The following is a 20,759-nucleotide window of genomic DNA, read 5'->3' on the forward strand; positions in this document are numbered from 1 at the left end:
TTAGCGGAAGGTCGCGGGTTCAAACTCGGACTTGGGCATTTTTTTTAGGACTACTTCTTTGAGGTAGTTTACTTATTACTCATTTTTTTATTATTATTATTATTATTATTATTATTATTATTATTATTATTATTATTATTATTATTATTATTATTATTATTATCATTTTTAATGTAAGTAGTATTATTATTGAAACTAAATTTTTTATAAAAATTATCATTTTTATTATTAGAACTATCATTATTATTATTATTAGAATTATCATTATTTTTATCATTATTATTTTTATTATTTCTAGCACTAATATTATTATTTTTATCATTATTATTATTAGTATTATTAATTATTAATATATCAAATAAAGATTTTCTATATAAAAATATATTATTTACATAAAACATATCTATATTAACATGTTTATAATAAATATTAATTATCTATTTAATGTATATAAAAATAAATATAGTTAATTTAGTTATTAATGAAACGTACAAGTTACTAAAATAACAATTAATAATAATACCTAAATTTGTTAGATTACCATTATATGTGTTAATATACATATAAATGATATAGGTTCTTGAATCCGAGGCCAACCCTGCATTGTTCAGTTCCGTCGTATGCATATTTTTACTACAAAATATCGTATCGTGAGTTCATTTGATTCTCTTTTACTCTTTACATTTTTGGGACTGAGAATACATGTGCTATTTCTATAACTGCTTTATTAAATGCTTTTGAAATATATTTTGAACTGCGAATACATGAAATGCTTTTATAAATGTTTGACGAGATAGACACAAGCAAAACATTCCTCGAATGAATTATTATGCAAACAGAAGTTCTGTTGATTATTATTGAATTAGTTGGACGTGATAATTGCCACTAATTGTTGTGAATATTTTTTCCCTGATTATTATTGCTTGGTAACCTAAGAATTAGAAACGGGTATGGCCCTAATTCACGCGAATCCTAAAGGTAGCTACTGGGTTTAACACCCCCACCCAGAATGTTCACTAGACGGAAGAGCTAGTGGGCGTGGTGTTTAGTACCTCGAAGTTTATATATTATACAGACGAGATGTTCTGTTTTTTAGGATATTATTGATGCGCATTATATGTTAAGGTCGGTTACCATGTTGAGCAATGAAATCAAAGTGAATGTTATGTATCGAGAGAATGATTTTTATACACAGGTTATGTGTATTATATTTTGTACACGAGATATGTGTACGGTTATTTAAAAATCGCGAGGCAACCTACGGGGAAGAAAAGGATACGAACCTACTCTGCTAAGCATTATGAAAAATGGTTTCATATACGAGATAGGTGTACTGTATTTAAAATCTTGTGGTCTATTAAAAATTATGAATTCCATTGCTTATGATAAACCTATGAACTCACCAACCTTTTGGTTGACACTTTAAAGCATGTTTATTCTCATGTATGAAAGAAATCTTCTGCTATGCATTTGCTCATTTTAGAGATATTACTTGGAGTCATTCATGACATATTTCAAAAGACGTTGCATTCGAGTCTTGAGTTCATCAAGATTATTATTAAGTCAATTATAGTTGGATATATTATGAAATGGAATGCATGCCGTCAACTTTCGATGTAATGAAAGTTTGTCTTTTAAAAACGAATGCAACGTTTGTAAAATGTATCATTTAGAGGTCAAATACCTCGCAATGAAATCAACTATTGTGAATCGTTTATAATCGGTATGAACGGGTCCTTTCATCTACGAGGGCGTCTGTTGAATTTTCTGATTGCTGGGAAGGAAAATCATAGATAGACGGTGAAATCCTGTACGAGGGTAATCATGGACATGTGTGTTCAGGATTGGACATGTCTAGAGTGATTGGTAAGGCGGTTTAATCTCATGAAGAATCCTACAATTGAAGAGTCGCATACTTCAATTGGTCTTCTCCTGTATGAAGATGATCTTCGTGTTAGAAGATGGTGGCGCGAAAATCGAGAGATGACCCAAGCTAGCAACGAATATTAGATTATTACACGGGTGTTTGAGTTTCGAAAGTCTTCCTTCCCATGGCGTGGAAGTGTGGCGTGTCCCGGGTGTTTATTCGGCAGCGTTCAAATGGAGTTCCATAATCGGGTAATCTAGAGTTGCTGTGGGTGTTTAACACAATTGACAGGTGAAGTTGATTACGTTTTGGCGAGTTTAGTTGAAGTGTTCTTTATCGAAAGCTGCCAGCTCGAGTAGTTGGAATGTGCGTGTCCCAAGAAGCTTTCTTGGCGGTATAGATGGGTAGGTTCAATGAAGTCGAGATACATGATCGTCTATGGGTTGATAAAATGGGCTGTGTTTAGATCATCCTTCAAGTGGGAGATTGTTGGATGTGTGAAGGATATCAAAACAACATGAAAAGTGTGTTTAGTGTTAAGGCGAGCCGTGGCTCATTAAGGTGCGTCATGGCTCAACACTTGGATTGATGTTCGAAGGTGGCAATGCTGTTAGTTTTGAAATCATGCTTTAAGCCACGGCGCGACTCCACCAGCCGCGGCGCGGCTTAAGCCTATCCGGGAGCCTGACGAGGAAAAACACGTTTTCTTGCTTTTTAAGTTGTTTCCTTGTTTAGATTTTCCTATATAAACACTCTATTGTAACCCTAACATATGTGCACGAAATTAATAGTGAAAAATCTCTGGTTTGCGCCCGTGGACTAAACCTTTCTCCGTGTTTTGGAGTTGGGATATAACCACGTTAAATCATGTGTCGTTTATTTATCGTTTTGCTTTAATTATTCATTTTTCGTTCGTGAGTTAGTGATTATGATCAATCACTTGTCTTGTTTGGGTCCTAAATCCTAACAAACTAATTGTTGTCGCTTCGTTGCTACTATCAAACGGTTATTGGACCATTATTTGTTACTGTATTTAATTTGATTTGAGAATTGAAGATTTTTATTAGTGATTTGATTTGAATTAGGTGATTGAATTTGAAAATTAAAGATGGAAGTTGAAGTTTTGAATGGAAGAATGTGGGTGTAATTAGAAGATAAAAGGAATGAAAGAATAAAAAGACGAAAGTACCCTCTTGTGCTAGACATAAGACCACTTGTAACGAAAATATTTAACGGGCGTTAGTTTCAAGGTCAACTGTAAAACAAATTGATAAAATGGAGGTCAACGGAGTCAAGAAGAAAGTCACCTATGTTGTTTGATACATATAAGGACCAAAGGCGCAATTTTTTCGAATTATTAACAACCGATTATCATAAACCATCTACTCTAGTTTAATCACATATATAATTCGGTCAATTTTTGAGGTGGAGATAGCTGTTTTAAGATGTTTGTAACGCAATGTTAAATGGGATATCTAATGTATGTATGCTTATGATTCCTACGTCGATAAACGAGGGGATAATGTCGCTATTCAGAATCATTTCGGACTCAACGACAATAGCTCTATTCAGAATCTAAAAGACTGAACAGAAAAAACAATAAGGTTTATTATCAAATACAACCTGAGAAATATATTACAACTTGATCCATAGAGGAGTTTAAACACCATTATTGATTCTTATGACCCACACGTTTATATACGTAGCTCACTTTAATAATTACTAAGACTTATACGACCCACTTATTTATTCTTCTTTATGTACATTCCCCCATCCCCCAATAAGTAATAAGTAATTATGGGTGGATCGTTGATATAAAGGGTTTGTAAGTCGTTCACGAATGTCATCCATATAAACAAGAAATAACAACTTATAACTAATTTATATAATTTACAAAATTAATGTATATCACGATTATCAAAGCCATTATAAAAGACTACTTAAATTTCAGGCAAAATTTAAAACTCGTGGAAATTTGATTCTACTATTTTCATGATGTCTATTATTATTTTTATTTTAGTGTTTTATGTTAATTTTTTAAAACTTTTCCCTACTTAAAGGCCGTAGGTCCTCTCGGAAGAGATGGATGACTTTCTCTGCTCTTGAGAGTGTTTCACTCTGGGTGGAGAAATGACTTGTCTTTATTCTCGAATAAGGGGAATGATTGTCTACATATCACATCCTCCATACACCACTTATGTGGTATTGATTTTTGTTGTTGTTGTATTATAAAAGACTACTTCAACCTATTATGCCATTAAGGATTAAAATTTGACAATCTCGTCCAAAAGTACGAGATTTTTGTATTTTTACGTAAAATTTAAATTATTTTTATGGTTTATTAAACGCATTGTTATTGATCATGATTTATTGTATACGTTGTTATTGGTGATTATTGATTTGGGTAAATGTTGTCATATTAGTGTTTATAAAGAAATTATGGTTTGTGATTTTGATACCATGAATGAAGAGATCGAAGTTTACAAGGAGAAATAATAAAAAGACAAAAATACTAGTAGTTATTTACGACCCACAGAGGACGGAATTAGATTACCGTTTGTTATTTTTGAGTTTTTGTTATTTTTGAGTTTACGTTCACGGCCCCTCAAATTCGGCTTCATATACAAAACGACCCCCCAACTTTCTAGTTCTTTAGGGGTAAAAAGCGTAAATATATAATTTAAAAAAAACAAAAGAAAATGATTCCACCCGTATTTTTAACGGGCCCTATCTTCTCGCTCGGTCCGAGTTAAATTTTTCCGAGACCACCATTCAACTCGAAAAAATCAGACGGACACAACGGGGCTAACTATGCGCGAAACGGACATCGTTAAAAAAACACTAAATAACGGGCCCTATATTCTCGCTCGGTGCGAGCTAAATTTTACCGAGACCACCGTTCAACTCGATATTATTTTACGAACACAACGCGACTAACTATACGCGAAACGGACATCGTCAAAAAAACACTAAATATTTCGAGCTATATTTCATACATATACGTACACGTCCAACAAACAACCCAACCTACTAGATATATTAGGTACCAAACAACGTATATACAAATATGACCGCGCGTTGATTACGTTTTGGCGAGTTTAGTTGAAGTGTTCTTTATCGAAAGCTGCCAGCTCGAGTAGTTGGAATGTGCGTGTCCCAAGAAGCTTTCTTGGCGGTATAGATGGGTAGGTTCAATGAAGTCGAGATACATGATCGTCTATGGGTTGATAAAATGGGCTGTGTTTAGATCATCCTTCAAGTGGGAGATTGTTGGATGTGTGAAGGATATCAAAACAACATGAAAAGTGTGTTTAGTGTTAAGGCGAGCCGTGGCTCATTAAGGTGCGTCATGGCTCAACACTTGGATTGATGTTCGAAGGTGGCAATGCTGTTAGTTTTGAAATCATGCTTTAAGCCACGGCGCGACTCCACCAGCCGCGGCGCGGCTTAAGCCTATCCGGGAGCCTGACGAGGAAAAACACGTTTTCTTGCTTTTTAAGTTGTTTCCTTGTTTAGATTTTCCTATATAAACACTCTATTGTAACCCTAACATATGTGCACGAAATTAATAGTGAAAAATCTCTGGTTTGCGCCCGTGGACTAAACCTTTCTCCGTGTTTTGGAGTTGGGATATAACCACGTTAAATCATGTGTCGTTTATTTATCGTTTTGCTTTAATTATTCATTTTTCGTTCGTGAGTTAGTGATTATGATCAATCACTTGTCTTGTTTGGGTCCTAAATCCTAACAAACTAATTGTTGTCGCTTCGTTGCTACTATCAAACGGTTATTGGACCATTATTTGTTACTGTATTTAATTTGATTTGAGAATTGAAGATTTTTATTAGTGATTTGATTTGAATTAGGTGATTGAATTTGAAAATTAAAGATGGAAGTTGAAGTTTTGAATGGAAGAATGTGGGTGTAATTAGAAGATAAAAGGAATGAAAGAATAAAAAGACGAAAGTACCCTCTTGTGCTAGACATAAGACCACTTGTAACGAAAATATTTAACGGGCGTTAGTTTCAAGGTCAACTGTAAAACAAATTGATAAAATGGAGGTCAACGGAGTCAAGAAGAAAGTCACCTATGTTGTTTGATACATATAAGGACCAAAGGCGCAATTTTTTCGAATTATTAACAACCGATTATCATAAACCATCTACTCTAGTTTAATCACATATATAATTCGGTCAATTTTTGAGGTGGAGATAGCTGTTTTAAGATGTTTGTAACGCAATGTTAAATGGGATATCTAATGTATGTATGCTTATGATTCCTACGTCGATAAACGAGGGGATAATGTCGCTATTCAGAATCATTTCGGACTCAACGACAATAGCTCTATTCAGAATCTAAAAGACTGAACAGAAAAAACAATAAGGTTTATTATCAAATACAACCTGAGAAATATATTACAACTTGATCCATAGAGGAGTTTAAACACCATTATTGATTCTTATGACCCACACGTTTATATACGTAGCTCACTTTAATAATTACTAAGACTTATACGACCCACTTATTTATTCTTCTTTATGTACATTCCCCCATCCCCCAATAAGTAATAAGTAATTATGGGTGGATCGTTGATATAAAGGGTTTGTAAGTCGTTCACGAATGTCATCCATATAAACAAGAAATAACAACTTATAACTAATTTATATAATTTACAAAATTAATGTATATCACGATTATCAAAGCCATTATAAAAGACTACTTAAATTTCAGGCAAAATTTAAAACTCGTGGAAATTTGATTCTACTATTTTCATGATGTCTATTATTATTTTTATTTTAGTGTTTTATGTTAATTTTTTAAAACTTTTCCCTACTTAAAGGCCGTAGGTCCTCTCGGAAGAGATGGATGACTTTCTCTGCTCTTGAGAGTGTTTCACTCTGGGTGGAGAAATGACTTGTCTTTATTCTCGAATAAGGGGAATGATTGTCTACATATCACATCCTCCATACACCACTTATGTGGTATTGATTTTTGTTGTTGTTGTATTATAAAAGACTACTTCAACCTATTATGCCATTAAGGATTAAAATTTGACAATCTCGTCCAAAAGTACGAGATTTTTGTATTTTTACGTAAAATTTAAATTATTTTTATGGTTTATTAAACGCATTGTTATTGATCATGATTTATTGTATACGTTGTTATTGGTGATTATTGATTTGGGTAAATGTTGTCATATTAGTGTTTATAAAGAAATTATGGTTTGTGATTTTGATACCATGAATGAAGAGATCGAAGTTTACAAGGAGAAATAATAAAAAGACAAAAATACTAGTAGTTATTTACGACCCACAGAGGACGGAATTAGATTACCGTTTGTTATTTTTGAGTTTTTGTTATTTTTGAGTTTACGTTCACGGCCCCTCAAATTCGGCTTCATATACAAAACGACCCCCCAACTTTCTAGTTCTTTAGGGGTAAAAAGCGTAAATATATAATTTAAAAAAAACAAAAGAAAATGATTCCACCCGTATTTTTAACGGGCCCTATCTTCTCGCTCGGTCCGAGTTAAATTTTTCCGAGACCACCATTCAACTCGAAAAAATCAGACGGACACAACGGGGCTAACTATGCGCGAAACGGACATCGTTAAAAAAACACTAAATAACGGGCCCTATATTCTCGCTCGGTGCGAGCTAAATTTTACCGAGACCACCGTTCAACTCGATATTATTTTACGAACACAACGCGACTAACTATACGCGAAACGGACATCGTCAAAAAAACACTAAATATTTCGAGCTATATTTCATACATATACGTACACGTCCAACAAACAACCCAACCTACTAGATATATTAGGTACCAAACAACGTATATACAAATATGACCGCGCGTTGAACACAACCGCAGCAACGCGCAGTCGAATTTTTTCTAGTTAAAAATATATAGTACGTTCATACGTGTAATTTTTAACAAATTTTGAGAGCCAACGGCCATTTTTTCTGACCTTTATTAATATACATTTCATGTACAAATATATTCAATACGGCCATTTTATTAATACTCTTATTTGTCACCCACGCATACGTTTGGGCAGAAACCCGAACCAACCAGGGGACATCGAACCACAATCCATACGGGCATGTGGTCGAGCCTTTATCCCATTGAGCGGGCCAGTAAAACCTTCCTATAAGGTCAATATACACCAACACTATTAGTGTTCAATTAGTTTAAAGAATCAAGTCCTCGTCTCGGGTTCAACTCCAAGGGGTGCCCGCATTTAATGACCAAAGCTGGAGGATGCTTTACCCGGTAGCGGTGGAGGGTTGGCTTGTCGTTTACCCGGGGTTTATCTGCGGTGGGGGAGTCAATGTGCTCTAGCCCATAGTGGGGTTCCTCGTAAAAAAAAAGAAAAAAGAATCAAGTCCTCACGATGGTAGCCTAGTGATTGGGGACATGCAGCATACAGTGGTCATGAGTTCAATCCCTAACGCATGTCCCCCTTTAAACATAGGTTAGCCAGAGGGTCAATTTACACTCAAGGACATTTTAATGATCGAACTAATGACTTTCACTTATTCTACCACTAAAAACCATAAGGTTTCCGGTTCCCTGTTAAAGTTATAGACTAGTCTAATATGGTACGTAGTAACAAAGATAGAGATCAGAAGTGACTCAACAAGAATGTCACTCCTCACCACTCCCCACCTCCTCTTCCGACCCACCACCACCACCACCCCCCTCCGACCACCATCTTTCACCACCACAAACCACCGTCCTTCCACACCAAGAATGTCCATCAACAACAACAACCCAACACAACTCATAACTTCCATAACAAACATCCTATGGGGCAAATCTCTCCCACCTCAACTCCTAATCTCCACCGTCCGTACCACCTGGTCCACCATCTGGCTTCTCATGATGTCCCAACTCGCTCCATCTGACCCATCCGGATCCTACACCCGGCCCACTTCCCAATTCCGTAACCCCAACCCAAAACTCCTCAACCCCACCTCCCTCCACCTCTACGCCGCCCTTCCTTGCCCCTGGGCCCACCGCACCCTCATCGTTCGTGCCCTTAAAGGCCTCCAACACGCCATACCCGTTTCCATTCCCTTACCCGGATTAGACGGGTCATGGGTCTTCCCAACTAACCCGACTGGGAATTTAACTAATAATAATGTTTATATTCCGACTAATGATAAGGCAAACGGGGCAAAAAGTGTTAGGGAGATTTATAAAATGAGAGCTGGTGGGTATGATGGAAGGTGTACTGTTCCTATGCTTTGGGATGTAAAGAAAAAAGAAGTTGTTTGTAATGAAAGTTATGATATAATAGAGTTGTTTAATTCGGGTTTGAATGACGTGGCAAAGAATCCGGATTTGGATTTGGCTCCACCGGAGCTTAAGGGACAGATTGATGAATGGAATAGCTTAATTTATCCGAGTATCAACAATGGTGTTTATAGGTAATATTTTTCTTTTCGCATAAAGTAGTAGATTTATCAATTATCTTAGTTTTTTGGTATTTTGTATCCTGAATAGAAAGTATTACGGAGTATATGGTAGATATTTGTATTAATCCTTAACCCGTATTGGAAAGCTGATTACTTGATCTCAAGATGATGTGTAGTTTCAGACCTGAATTCATGGTTGTATACGCTCAAAATGTGCTTGAAGTGATGTGGGACGTAACATTATTCCATTAAACAAATTCATTTTGTGGTTCAAATTAGATTTTTGGCTACCATTTAGGAGTTGCTATTGAGCTTAGCATAGCATGAAATTAGATACTCAGTTGATTGAAGCCATATGGATAGTTATGTAGTTTACATTGATCATGATATTCGATATTCTCACCGGTGACCTCCCTTCCTTGCTGATTTGAATATGATCATTTATCACAAAATTTAATCCAAACAGTAAGTAATTGTTTTTGTTCAAAATCGCAATAATTATGTTGCATTTCTTGAGTTATTGCATACCCTATCAATAGGTTATTGCAAATCCTAAGAAGGTAAGAACATGCTATCAGACTGTTATAACACAGCCTATTTCACATCCGTCATATTCTTGTAATATCCATATCTATTTTACATCTGTCATGGTTCAATCCTCATGGCCGCAGCCTTAAAAAAAAAAAATTTAAATAAATAAAAAATTTGTCATAACACAACCGATGGGTAATGTTAGTACGATTTTCCGTATAGCGGCTTTAAGGTACTAGTACAGAAAATTAGCTGCTCAGCGTGTGGCGTATACTGTTGCATGGTTTAAAAAAACGTACGCCTCGAGGCGCGCCTCACTACGAAATTGCAATTGACCGTTTCAAAACGCACGCCTCATTGCTGAATAAAAACGTACGCCTCACACCTACGCCTCACTACGAAAAACGTACGCCTCAATTGTTTAGAAAAAACGTACGCCCCTTAGAAAAAATAGCTGGAAAATTGGTGGCGGCAAAATTAGGGCAGCTGAATCCTTCTGTTTTTGACATGAGAAACATGATTGAATGAAATAGAAGAAAAGAGAGGAGGAAGATGAAGATTGAGAGAAAAGAGATGAGGATAAAGAAGAAAAGAGATAACCGATGAGAAGAATGAAGGAAAGAAGAAAAGTAAATTGCAATTTAATATCTTTTGAAGTCCAATCTCATCTGTACCTACTCTATCATATTTTGGCTAGATTTTGCAAGCATATCCTCTTGGTTTAGCTAAATTTGCAAGCAAGTCCTTACACTATATTACACTTTTTAAAACATATATTACAACATATATATAATACGTAGTGTATAATAATAATAATATTGAAGAGTCCTGTTACTCATATGCTCTATAATAATAATATATTTTTCACAAATGCCTCATATGCTCCATAGTATAATGAACTTATAATTTTATATGTATTTTTTTAACTCCGCCTCGAATGTACGCCTCGGTTCGCCTTGAGGCGTACGCCTCGCCTCACAAAGAGAAAACGCCTCGAGGCGCGTTTCCGTTTTTTTAAACCTTGTACTGTTGATTGTTGTTTGCCCTCGAGAAATAATCTCTGCAGACCCGGAACACAGATATAAGATCTGTGGGGTGGCCTCAACCAATCTGTGGATCAATGTGTAATGATCCGTCTAGCGTACTGCTGCTAAGCGGCTAATGATGTTTTAGAGTGAGAAAGAACTGTGTGAGAGAGAAAGTGTACTTCTCTCTGACTGAAGTTCAGATCAAAATGATGTGAAATGTGGTGACCCAGGGGGTCTATTTATAGGCGTAGAATGTCCGAAATTCACGGGATACACGTGTCAATCACTGAATGGTTCTGTTACGTGAAGTATCCTGAATGTAGGTGGCGTGTGCTGACGTGGCTACGTGCCGTTCACGCGCTGAGTTAAAGGGCTTATGCATAGAAGCTGCCTGCAGGGCTTACGCTTGACGCTGGGCGGCCTGATAAACGCTGGGCGGCAAACTCTGAAAACTGCCAAATTTCATTATGTCTTGTGCTCTTTGATCGAGTTTTTTGTATGAAAATGATGTTTTTATGCGTGTATCTCCTAGGATACACCATTAGGTAAAAATTTGTGAGATTTTATATTCTCATGCTAGATGAGAATGCAGAGTGCAGATACTGTTTTATTGCTTCAAAGAACAAGGTAAATGTCATTTGAATGCAGCGCAAATGCGCAATTTAGACTTTACTGGCGTTTAATGTAAGCTATTGCATTTGTGTATAACATTTATATACTTATACTGTATACATAATAAGAGTCATATCGTTATACCACGTCTTTGATGTATAATTTTCATGACTGACAATCCTAACAGGAGACTTTGCTTGTCTAAGGAATAGCGAATAAACATAAACTAAATATAAATGATTAACGGAAGAGATATACATACTAATGGCTGACAATTTAGAGGCTGCAATTTCAATCAGATTACTAATTAATAATTCTATATGGGTGTTTTTTTTTTGTCTCATGTTTGCTGTAAAAGTGAGTGTCAACTTGGTTGGATTGGTTAAAGGTCGACCATATATAATTTTTAATGCATATGAATATATGATATATGATGTTAGTTTTTACTTTTTACTAATTTTTACTGTTACTGTAATAACAAAATCTTTCAATTGTATGCATAATTGGGAAACAAAAAGGTATCCGGGTCACCTTATATGGATAACTAACTCATCCGACCCGCTCATTTTGCCACCACTAGCTGACATTAATGTTTGAATTTAGATTCATTGTATCTATTAATATTAAGTTATAGCTTGGATTTATAGACGTCTATCCAAATCATTTGCAGATGTGGGTTTGCACAGAGCCAAGAAGCATATGATACTGCGGTAAATGACCTGTTTAGTGCATTGGACAAAGTGGATGATCATTTACAAGGTTCACGATATCTATGTGGAGATAAACTTACACTAGCGGACGTATGTTTATTTACTACTTTGATCCGGTTTGATCTTGTATACAATTGCATGTTCAAGTGTTCAAAGAAAAAGGTGGTTGAATATCCAAACCTGTATGGTTATATGCGCGATATCTATCAGGTACCTATTAATTTCCAAAACAATCCATATTATATTTTGTAAATGGAATTGCACAACATACATACTAAAAAAAAAAAAAAAAAAAAAATTAAATAAATATATATATATATATATATATATATATATATATATATATATATATATATATATATATATATATATATATATATATATATATATATATATATATATATATATATATATATATATATATATATATATATATATATATTTTGTATATGGAACTGCACAACTCACATACTTACCAGTAAACCATACCTTGTATCACTATTGTAAAGAAAACCCCAATTACTCTTGATTAATCCCCGATTACTACTTTTTAAAAACAGACTGTTCCGATTTTTCAAAATCCGTTTAATTAACCGGTCGACGTTGGTTGATGGGTGAAAATCGGATTTGTTGGTCACAGTAAAAATTGGTCAACAATTTAACATGAATTTAAGCTGAAATTTCAGAGTTTTTGAACAAAATGAACAATTAAATTTATGTTTCTAGACAATTATGCTAAAGTTTATGTTTATGGTTTTTTTTCTATATTTACACTTATAATTTTGAAATTTATTTTTTAAATAAAAACTCCATTTCGATTAATCCCTGATAAATCCCTGAATTGTTGATTACTCCCTCCGAAGTCCTGACCGATTACTTCCCAAGTAGAGACTTTTGCAACCTTGCTTTGTATATGATTTTGGTAGTCATGTGTTGAAAAGATGCATTTTGAACACAATCTGAAAGTAGTTGCACATTTTTTGTTGTTGGTACAGATTCCTGGTGTTGCAGAGACTTGCAATCTTGAAGCAATGATGGATGGTTACTACAAGTTCTTGTTTCCGTTAAATCCGGGCAACATTCGACCCGTAATGCCTACCGATTCTAACCATGAATCGCTCTTACAAAGTCACAATAGAGAGACACTTTCATCCTCACAACAAAGTGTACAAGTTCTTGTTTCATAGTATGTTGTACATTAGTTTCATATGTATATCGTACTTCTTGTTAGCAACAACACTACTACCCGATTGCGCAGAGGGGTGGTAATTCTAGTGCAAATATTGGGGATAACTTTTATAGAATTATAACTGTGTAGACAATAATAGTTTATATCATCATCACTAATAATAATATTTATTAGAACGGAGATCAGATCTGCAAGATGGAGAATCATGTTGTAACCCCCATGTTTTCATCCATTAGTTTTTTTTTTTTTTTTTTTTTTTTTTTTTTTTTGGCGAAAAAACGAATACTTAAATAAAACCGAAAAACGTTTTCGAATATAAAACGTCTTCAACAAAGGATACAATAGAGAAACCCCGATGAGGCTCGTACCTAGAAAGCGACAAACATACAGATTATCTACCGAGCCTCATCGAACCAAAAATCTAAACAACTTGGGGCTAAACAACAAATAAAACATAGACCCGAAAGACACTACGAAACACGACGATGAACAAACCGACTCAAATATCTTTGATAAACACGCCGAATTTTTTCATTTCAGCGCCCTGAACCAATTGTTTCTTCTTCCCCTTTTGTTGATACCTGTTTTTTAACGGCACACAAGGGACTTCACTATGATTAACAAGAGTAGCATTAACCAGTTCGCTCTCCTCGGTCATTTTCGTCATCATGGCATCAAAAGCCGCCATAGCCTCCTCGGTCATTTTTCATTCTCCAAAGCCGATGAACCACCTTTACTTGACTCCGCAAAACCGCTCTTCTTGATCACCTTGCCACCCATAAACAAATTCTGAATAGCATCCCCGTAATCCAAATCATCATCTCGATCAATGAGCTTATAAGAACCCGATGTGGAAGCGACATTCCTACTCGGCCTCATGTTCACGTCTCCGAGTTGACTTCTAGGAACATTCCTATTCAAAACGTACCACGATTTGCAAAAACCTTCGCACGTGGGGTCTTCACAATCGCAATATTCTCTTCCGCTACGCCCGATCAAAACCAGTAACGACCTATCTTCATTCGTTTCATCCTTTCGAGTTGCCTTTATTTCTTCCTTTTTCTTCTTCTCCATCTTCAAACGAGACAATCGTTCTGCAAACGTGATGTTATCGTCATTTAAGTCTAAATTTTCAGGAGAGGCAGCAAGAACTACACATTCTGAGCCCTGCCCAGGCCCAAGATCAGGCCTGATAAAATCAACAGAAGTAGTAGCTGTAGCAGAAGTAGTAGCTGTAGCAGGGCCATGATTTGGCCCGTTAACTGTCCTGATAGCTGCAACTGGGCCATGCTTTGGCCCACTAACTGGCCTGACTTCATCTTGACAGCAAGCAGCATTTTTGACAGAACCATTACTTGGCTCCTGAACAACATCCATATCCTCTTTTGAACCCGCATCATGAACAGACTTCGACCCGAAATCAGCCGATCGAACTGGACTACTCACGAGCCCACTTGTAACCTTCCTAACACTAGAACCAGGGTCCAAAACAGGAGATTTGAAGGAACCAAAAAACCTTCCCAACACTTGTAACCTTCCTAACATTAGTGTTTAAGTTAGTAGTATAGCTTTTTTTTTTTTTAACGGCGAATGTTATATTAAAAAAAAAAAAAAAAAAAAAAAAAAAACTCCAGATGCCAGATGGCACACTACGATGGAATTAACAACTAGAGTTTTAGTTAAATACATTTTTACATGTATCTAAGCTAAGTAAAAGTACATAGTCTAATAGAATTAGTAGATCACTTTTCTTAATCAAATCATCACTGAATACAAAGCCTCAAAAACATCCAAAGAGTGACTGTTGATGAAGTAATGACATTAAAACCAATGGAAAATTGGTCAAAATGCTTTCATTTGCAAAAGTGTTTAACAATATGCCATCTAAAAATCGTAATTGCAAAAAGGTTCACTGATCATGCATCACGCACCGATGTTTGGTGCTTGGTGCGGATGCGTGTTGCCGAGATATTGACCGAGACAACCAATTTTTCATGCAACCACGCACCATGTGTGGTGTGTGGTGCTTGTTGTGTAAGAACTTTGAATGACCGTATCTTTTGTGTAACACCCCGTTTATCTAAAATGACGCTCGGGGCGTCATTTGAAGTCCAAGAACGATTATTTAATAGTTTGGATGTAATGCATTGACCACGTTTGACTTTGGGATGTTTTAAAAGTGAAATTGGAGTACATCAGGTAAACTGTCGAGTTCGGAGGTGGTTTGTCGCGTTCTTGTGCGTCGTGATCCGTGACAAACATGCTCAAAACGCGACAACTTCTGATGGTGATTTCTGTCCACTTTGTCGCGTTTGAGTGCTGTTTATCACGTCCTGGTGTCGCGAAACGCGACGAAGTGTCGCGAAATACGACAAATGTCGCTGAAATGACTTTTAAGTCCATTTTAATGGCATCTTTTGGGGGTGTATTGGTCTTTTCCCTTGTGACCGATTTTGGGGACTTAAAGGCTGATCCAAGCTTATCCTTAGCACTTTAAAAACTCTTTCACCTTCACCAATTAATTTCTAGAGAGAGAGTTGGAGTTTTAGTGAGAGAAAGCTTGTTTTGGGGAAGAAGAAGACCAAATCTTGCTTGAGTCCGAGTTTTAAAGTTGTTCCCTACGTCTCTAGCTACGTTGTGATAGTATTGGTAAGTTCTAACTCCGAGTTTTTGAGTTCAATTTGGTTTATAGCTAGGGTTTGTTCATGTGTGACATGTAAGACCCATTTGGGGGTTAAATGGGTGAATTTGGGTTAAATTGGTGTAATAAAACCCTAAGGCTTGTAATATAGGGTTTGGTCATGTGATTTGGTGTTGTAAGTGTTAAATGTGTTGTTAAATCACTAATACACTTGTGTATTGATGAAAGATTGTTAATGGGTTAAAGTTTGACCAAATTATAAGTCTAAGTGTTAAAATGGGTTTTTGTATGAATTGTGCTAGTAAATGTTTTGAAAGATCAAACATGGTGTTTATTGAGTTATTGGAACATAATCACTAATTAGTTGTGATTATGGGTGGTTTGGGTGAAATTTGACTTAGTCAAGTTGAAGCAAGTATAAATGGGTCGAAATTGCACTTGTGATGTTTGATGTATAAGCTAGAGTAGTAGCTTATTTGTATGTGTAAATTGCTTAGGTGATTTACGAGTGGTTGATTGGAAAGTTCAAGCTCGAGGGTTACGTTCTTCAATCAATCAAGGTGAGTGGAATATTTATACATGTATGTATGTAGTTTATTTACTCGTACGCGATGTGGGTCTTCGGTGCCACATCGTGAGTATTGGTGTTGTGTCACGGGCCGGTGACTCATTGTTGGTATTGGTGTTGTGCCACAAGTCGGTGACTTATTTAGTTGGTATGCGGGAAGGGAACTACGGGTCGGTAGTGTCTCGGTAGGTGATTCACAAGTCGGTGACACCTAATGGTGATTCACAAGTCGGTGACACCATGAGTCGGTGAAGTGATTCATAAGTCGGTAACACTTCATAGTGTTCACAAGTCGGTGACACTTAGTGGTGCTTCACAAGTCGGTGATACCACATGGCGCTCACAAGTCGGTGACCCATGCATATTAGTGGGTGGTTCGCAAGTCGGTGACACCTTTTGGTGACTCACAAGTCGGTGACACCATATGATGAGTCACAAGTCGGTGACAACATACGAGTGAGACTCGACGTCATTGGTTGACTACAAGTCGGTAGTACTAAAGCGGGAGAACGGTTAGCATGTTTATGCCTTGTTATGTTTAGTTTATAATTGTGGTGATTTATATACTAACGTTGTTGCTAGTTGTATTTTGGTGATAATAGCTCGTTTATGCATTTTTTTTGTTTGCATGGTATTGGTAGGTGGATGCGCGTAGGTAAACTATATATGTATATGTATAAGTGTTGCATTCTGATGCGGGTGAGCTGGGCAATGTAACCAGCAACACAGCCATCACGAGCTCAAAAGATGTTACTCCCGAATCAGGCCAAGCAATGGTCGTGTTGCCATCTATTTCGTACCATCTAAGTGTTTTTGGAGCTGGTTCAAGAAGCTCAGGGGTGACCCTACTTCAGTCCTTAAACTGAAGTAGTTATGTTTTAATGAATAAAGTTTTTGATAGTTGAAGGCAAGCCAGCAATTAAGAAGAACCAGCTAGCCGGACCAGCAAATGAGCTTAGTTTAGTCAGTAAAGCTTTAATTCACTCAGCCGGGTAACCATCAAATCGAGCCAGCAAAGTTATACTTAGATAAACTGTGACGACCCGGAGATTTCCGACCAAAATTAAACTTGATCTTGATATGGTTTCGACACGATAAGCAAAGTCTGTAACGTTGAATCTTAAAACTTTGAACTGTGTTCATATATATACTTTTGACCTCTGACTACTTCCGACGATTCACGAACATCAGTGTGTAAAATTAATATATTAAGTATTACTACAAGTTTATCAATATCATTATTACTCTCATTATTATTATTATTAACATTGATATTAATATTATTATTTGTATTATTATTATTATTATTATTATTATTATTATTATTATTATTATTATTATTATTATTATTATTATTATTATTAAAATGAGTATCATATTTAATATCATTATTATTAATTTTATTATTATTAGTATTTATGAACTTATTATTAGTATTAATATTATTATTAATACAAGTATATATTTATTTATACAGGATATATTCAGATACATGTATAAATACGTATCTATACTCTGATGTATATATAAATATATACAAATACATACTAGTAATCAGTATTATATTTATAAATAAAAACATATCATATTCAGAAACAGATATAGATATATACGAATCAGATTTAGATACTGGTTGCAATCAAGCTGTGTTAAACTTTTGTTCTTATCTCCAAATCTGTTACCCATCTATTTCAATTGTACCATTATTTCACCTGCTACATAACTTTGGTACTTCTTATCTCCTTAATTTCAAAAGTAGACCTCAATTGTCTACACACAAACAAAAATCGATCTATTCATATGTACTGCCCAATGATTTGATTAATCTCAATATATACTGCTATCTGTTATTGCAAATCAAGAATTAAAAACAAAAAATAAAGAGAAAAATGATACAAGTTGTTCCTGGTTCTTGAACCCAAAACAATCAAGATCACCACATGATGAACCATTGTTTACTGCTCGAAAACAATCCAAAAACCGCCATCAAACTAACTAGTTTTCTTGTTATTTACAACACCGAATATAATCATCACCACCCACGGATCACCCACCATGAACAACTCGATAATCAAAGAAAAACACCATCATCCTATCACCTTCACCAACCAGTCACCTCCACAACTCTACACCATAACCAAAGTCCATCACCACCTCATAATCACTACCAATGATTCTTCTTGATCACCAACCCTACACACTCGCCACCACCTCGACATCATAATTACCACCATGACCACCACCGCCGAATTCACCACTTTCTTTGATTTCTCCTATACGGTTACAACCATCTTCACCACTTCTTAAACACCACAAAACATCATAACAAATCATCACAACAAACAAACACCTCGATAACTGATGACAAGATGCTACCACTCACTTATACGATTACCAAAACCACCCATCGACCCATTTATCTTCTTTGTTCAATTCCTACTGCTACTATACTATTCTATCGCTGCTATTTTCTTTTCTGAATAGTTAAATGAAAATGATGGAAATCGTTCATGTACTTGCCATATTCTCACGATGGAATTTTTTTTTTTAAAAGTTAGATTATTTTGGAAACTTTATTTGGGTCCTTTAAAAGCTTCAATCAAATGATAATGCATCACCTAATCAACTTTTGAATCAACTTTTGAGAAAGATTACTCATGGTGGCCAACCAAGTAAGGACACTTTTTTTTTTTTTTATTTAAGTGATGCATATGATCATAATATTTAACAATGATAATGGGTGATGGGGGAGATTATTTAATGATAAAGGTGAAAGAAGTGTTGAGGAACTATACATCGAAGTAATTAATAGGGAATGGGTGCGTTTTCACTTTGATAGTAATAGACACGTATGTTGGATGAAAAGAACGAATACATGATGATACGAGTATGCTAAATGATCATATAAATGATGATGATTACCCGATTTTGTTGAATGAATATGGAGATGAGTAGGATAAAAATGACGATGATAAATGCATAATGATGATGAGGTTAGTAATGATCATGTTAAATGTAGGTGTATTAAGATAATATCACTAGATGATAATGACAGTAAAGTTGTGAAGACCCCACGAACTTCACCAAAACATCCTGGCTTTTCATTTGAAACGTGAACTAGTGTTCTTGGGCTAACTAGCTAGAGTTTGTTGGACTCAAATCGATTTGGCTAATATGAGGCTGAAATACAATTGTCCATTTGTTATTTGGGCCGATATACTTGAAGCTTTTGATAAATGAATCCATTAAGACGTGATTGTGAGGCTACAACTTCTTTAATTTATTTGGCCGAGAAATAATGGGATTAGACTGAAGATGTTATGGTGATTTTGTGTATGATGATGATGTTTAGAATTAGAGTATGATTAAGATATTGATAATGATGCGTAAAGATAGAGATGATGGTTTATAAGAGTATGATTATGATTACGTTTATAATGATGATCTTGATAAATATGGTTAAAGACGTTAGCGGGTTAGCGGGACGTCGCGGGTTCAAACCCGGACATGGGCATTATTTTTAAGAGCTACTTCTTTGAGGTAGTTTACATATTACTCATTATTATTATCATTATTATTGTCATTATTAGTATTATTATTAGTAAAAGTATTATTATTATTAATATCATTAACATTATTATTATCACAAATATTATTATTGTTATTAACATATAACATTCTTATTTATTTTTAGTAGTATTATCATTACTATTAATATTAAAAGTATTTTCATTTTTTTAATCAACATTATTATTATTATTAGATTTATCAAGATTTTGGTATTATTTTCATCATTATTTATTATTAGTATTATTAATATATCAAATCAAGATTTTCTATACAAAAATATATTTATAACATAAAACATAACCACATTAATATTTTTGTAATAAATATTAATTATCTATTTAAAGTATATAAAAAAAATATATCTAAATAAGTTAGTAATGAAACAGATAATTTATTAAAATAACAATTATATCACTAATAATATGTAAATTCATTCGATTACAATTATATGTTTTAATAAATATATGAATAATATATGTTCGTGAATCCGAGGCCAACCCTGCATTGTTCAATGTAATCATATGTATTTTTACTACAAAATACATTAGGTGAGTTTCATTGATCCCCTTTTACTCTTTACATTTTTGGAGCTGAGAATACATGCAAATGCTTTAGTAA

At 35.0% G+C, this 20,759-nt stretch overlaps 1 protein-coding gene across 1 annotated transcript; it reads left to right on the forward strand.

The window, feature by feature from the left end:
- The first annotated feature begins 8,453 nt into the window (after window positions 1-8,453).
- LOC139843256 (uncharacterized) lies at window positions 8,454-13,477 on the forward strand. The gene is made up of 3 exons (XM_071833325.1): window positions 8,454-9,304; window positions 12,134-12,383; window positions 13,169-13,477. Exons 1-3 carry the CDS (start codon window positions 8,517-8,519, stop codon window positions 13,358-13,360), a joined length of 1,230 nt encoding a protein of 409 aa, XP_071689426.1. The 5' UTR covers window positions 8,454-8,516; the 3' UTR covers window positions 13,361-13,477.
- The last annotated feature ends 7,282 nt before the right edge of the window (window positions 13,478-20,759 follow it).

Source organism: Rutidosis leptorrhynchoides, chromosome 4 (genome assembly GCF_046630445.1).
Source record: "Rutidosis leptorrhynchoides isolate AG116_Rl617_1_P2 chromosome 4, CSIRO_AGI_Rlap_v1, whole genome shotgun sequence".
NCBI lineage: Eukaryota > Viridiplantae > Streptophyta > Magnoliopsida > Asterales > Asteraceae > Rutidosis > Rutidosis leptorrhynchoides.

What these genes read in the sequence shown, in the direction of transcription:
- LOC139843256 (XM_071833325.1), top strand. Translation starts at nt 8,517, where the DNA reads ATGTCACTCCTCACCACTCCCCACCTCCTCTTCCGACCCACCACCACC. An exon ending in ATCAACAATGGTGTTTATAG is followed by an intron (nt 9,305 to 12,133) that starts GTAATATTTTTC and finishes AATCATTTGCAG; the next exon opens with ATGTGGGTTTGCACAGAGCC. An exon ending in ATATGCGCGATATCTATCAG is followed by an intron (nt 12,384 to 13,168) that starts GTACCTATTAAT and finishes TTGTTGGTACAG; the next exon opens with ATTCCTGGTGTTGCAGAGAC.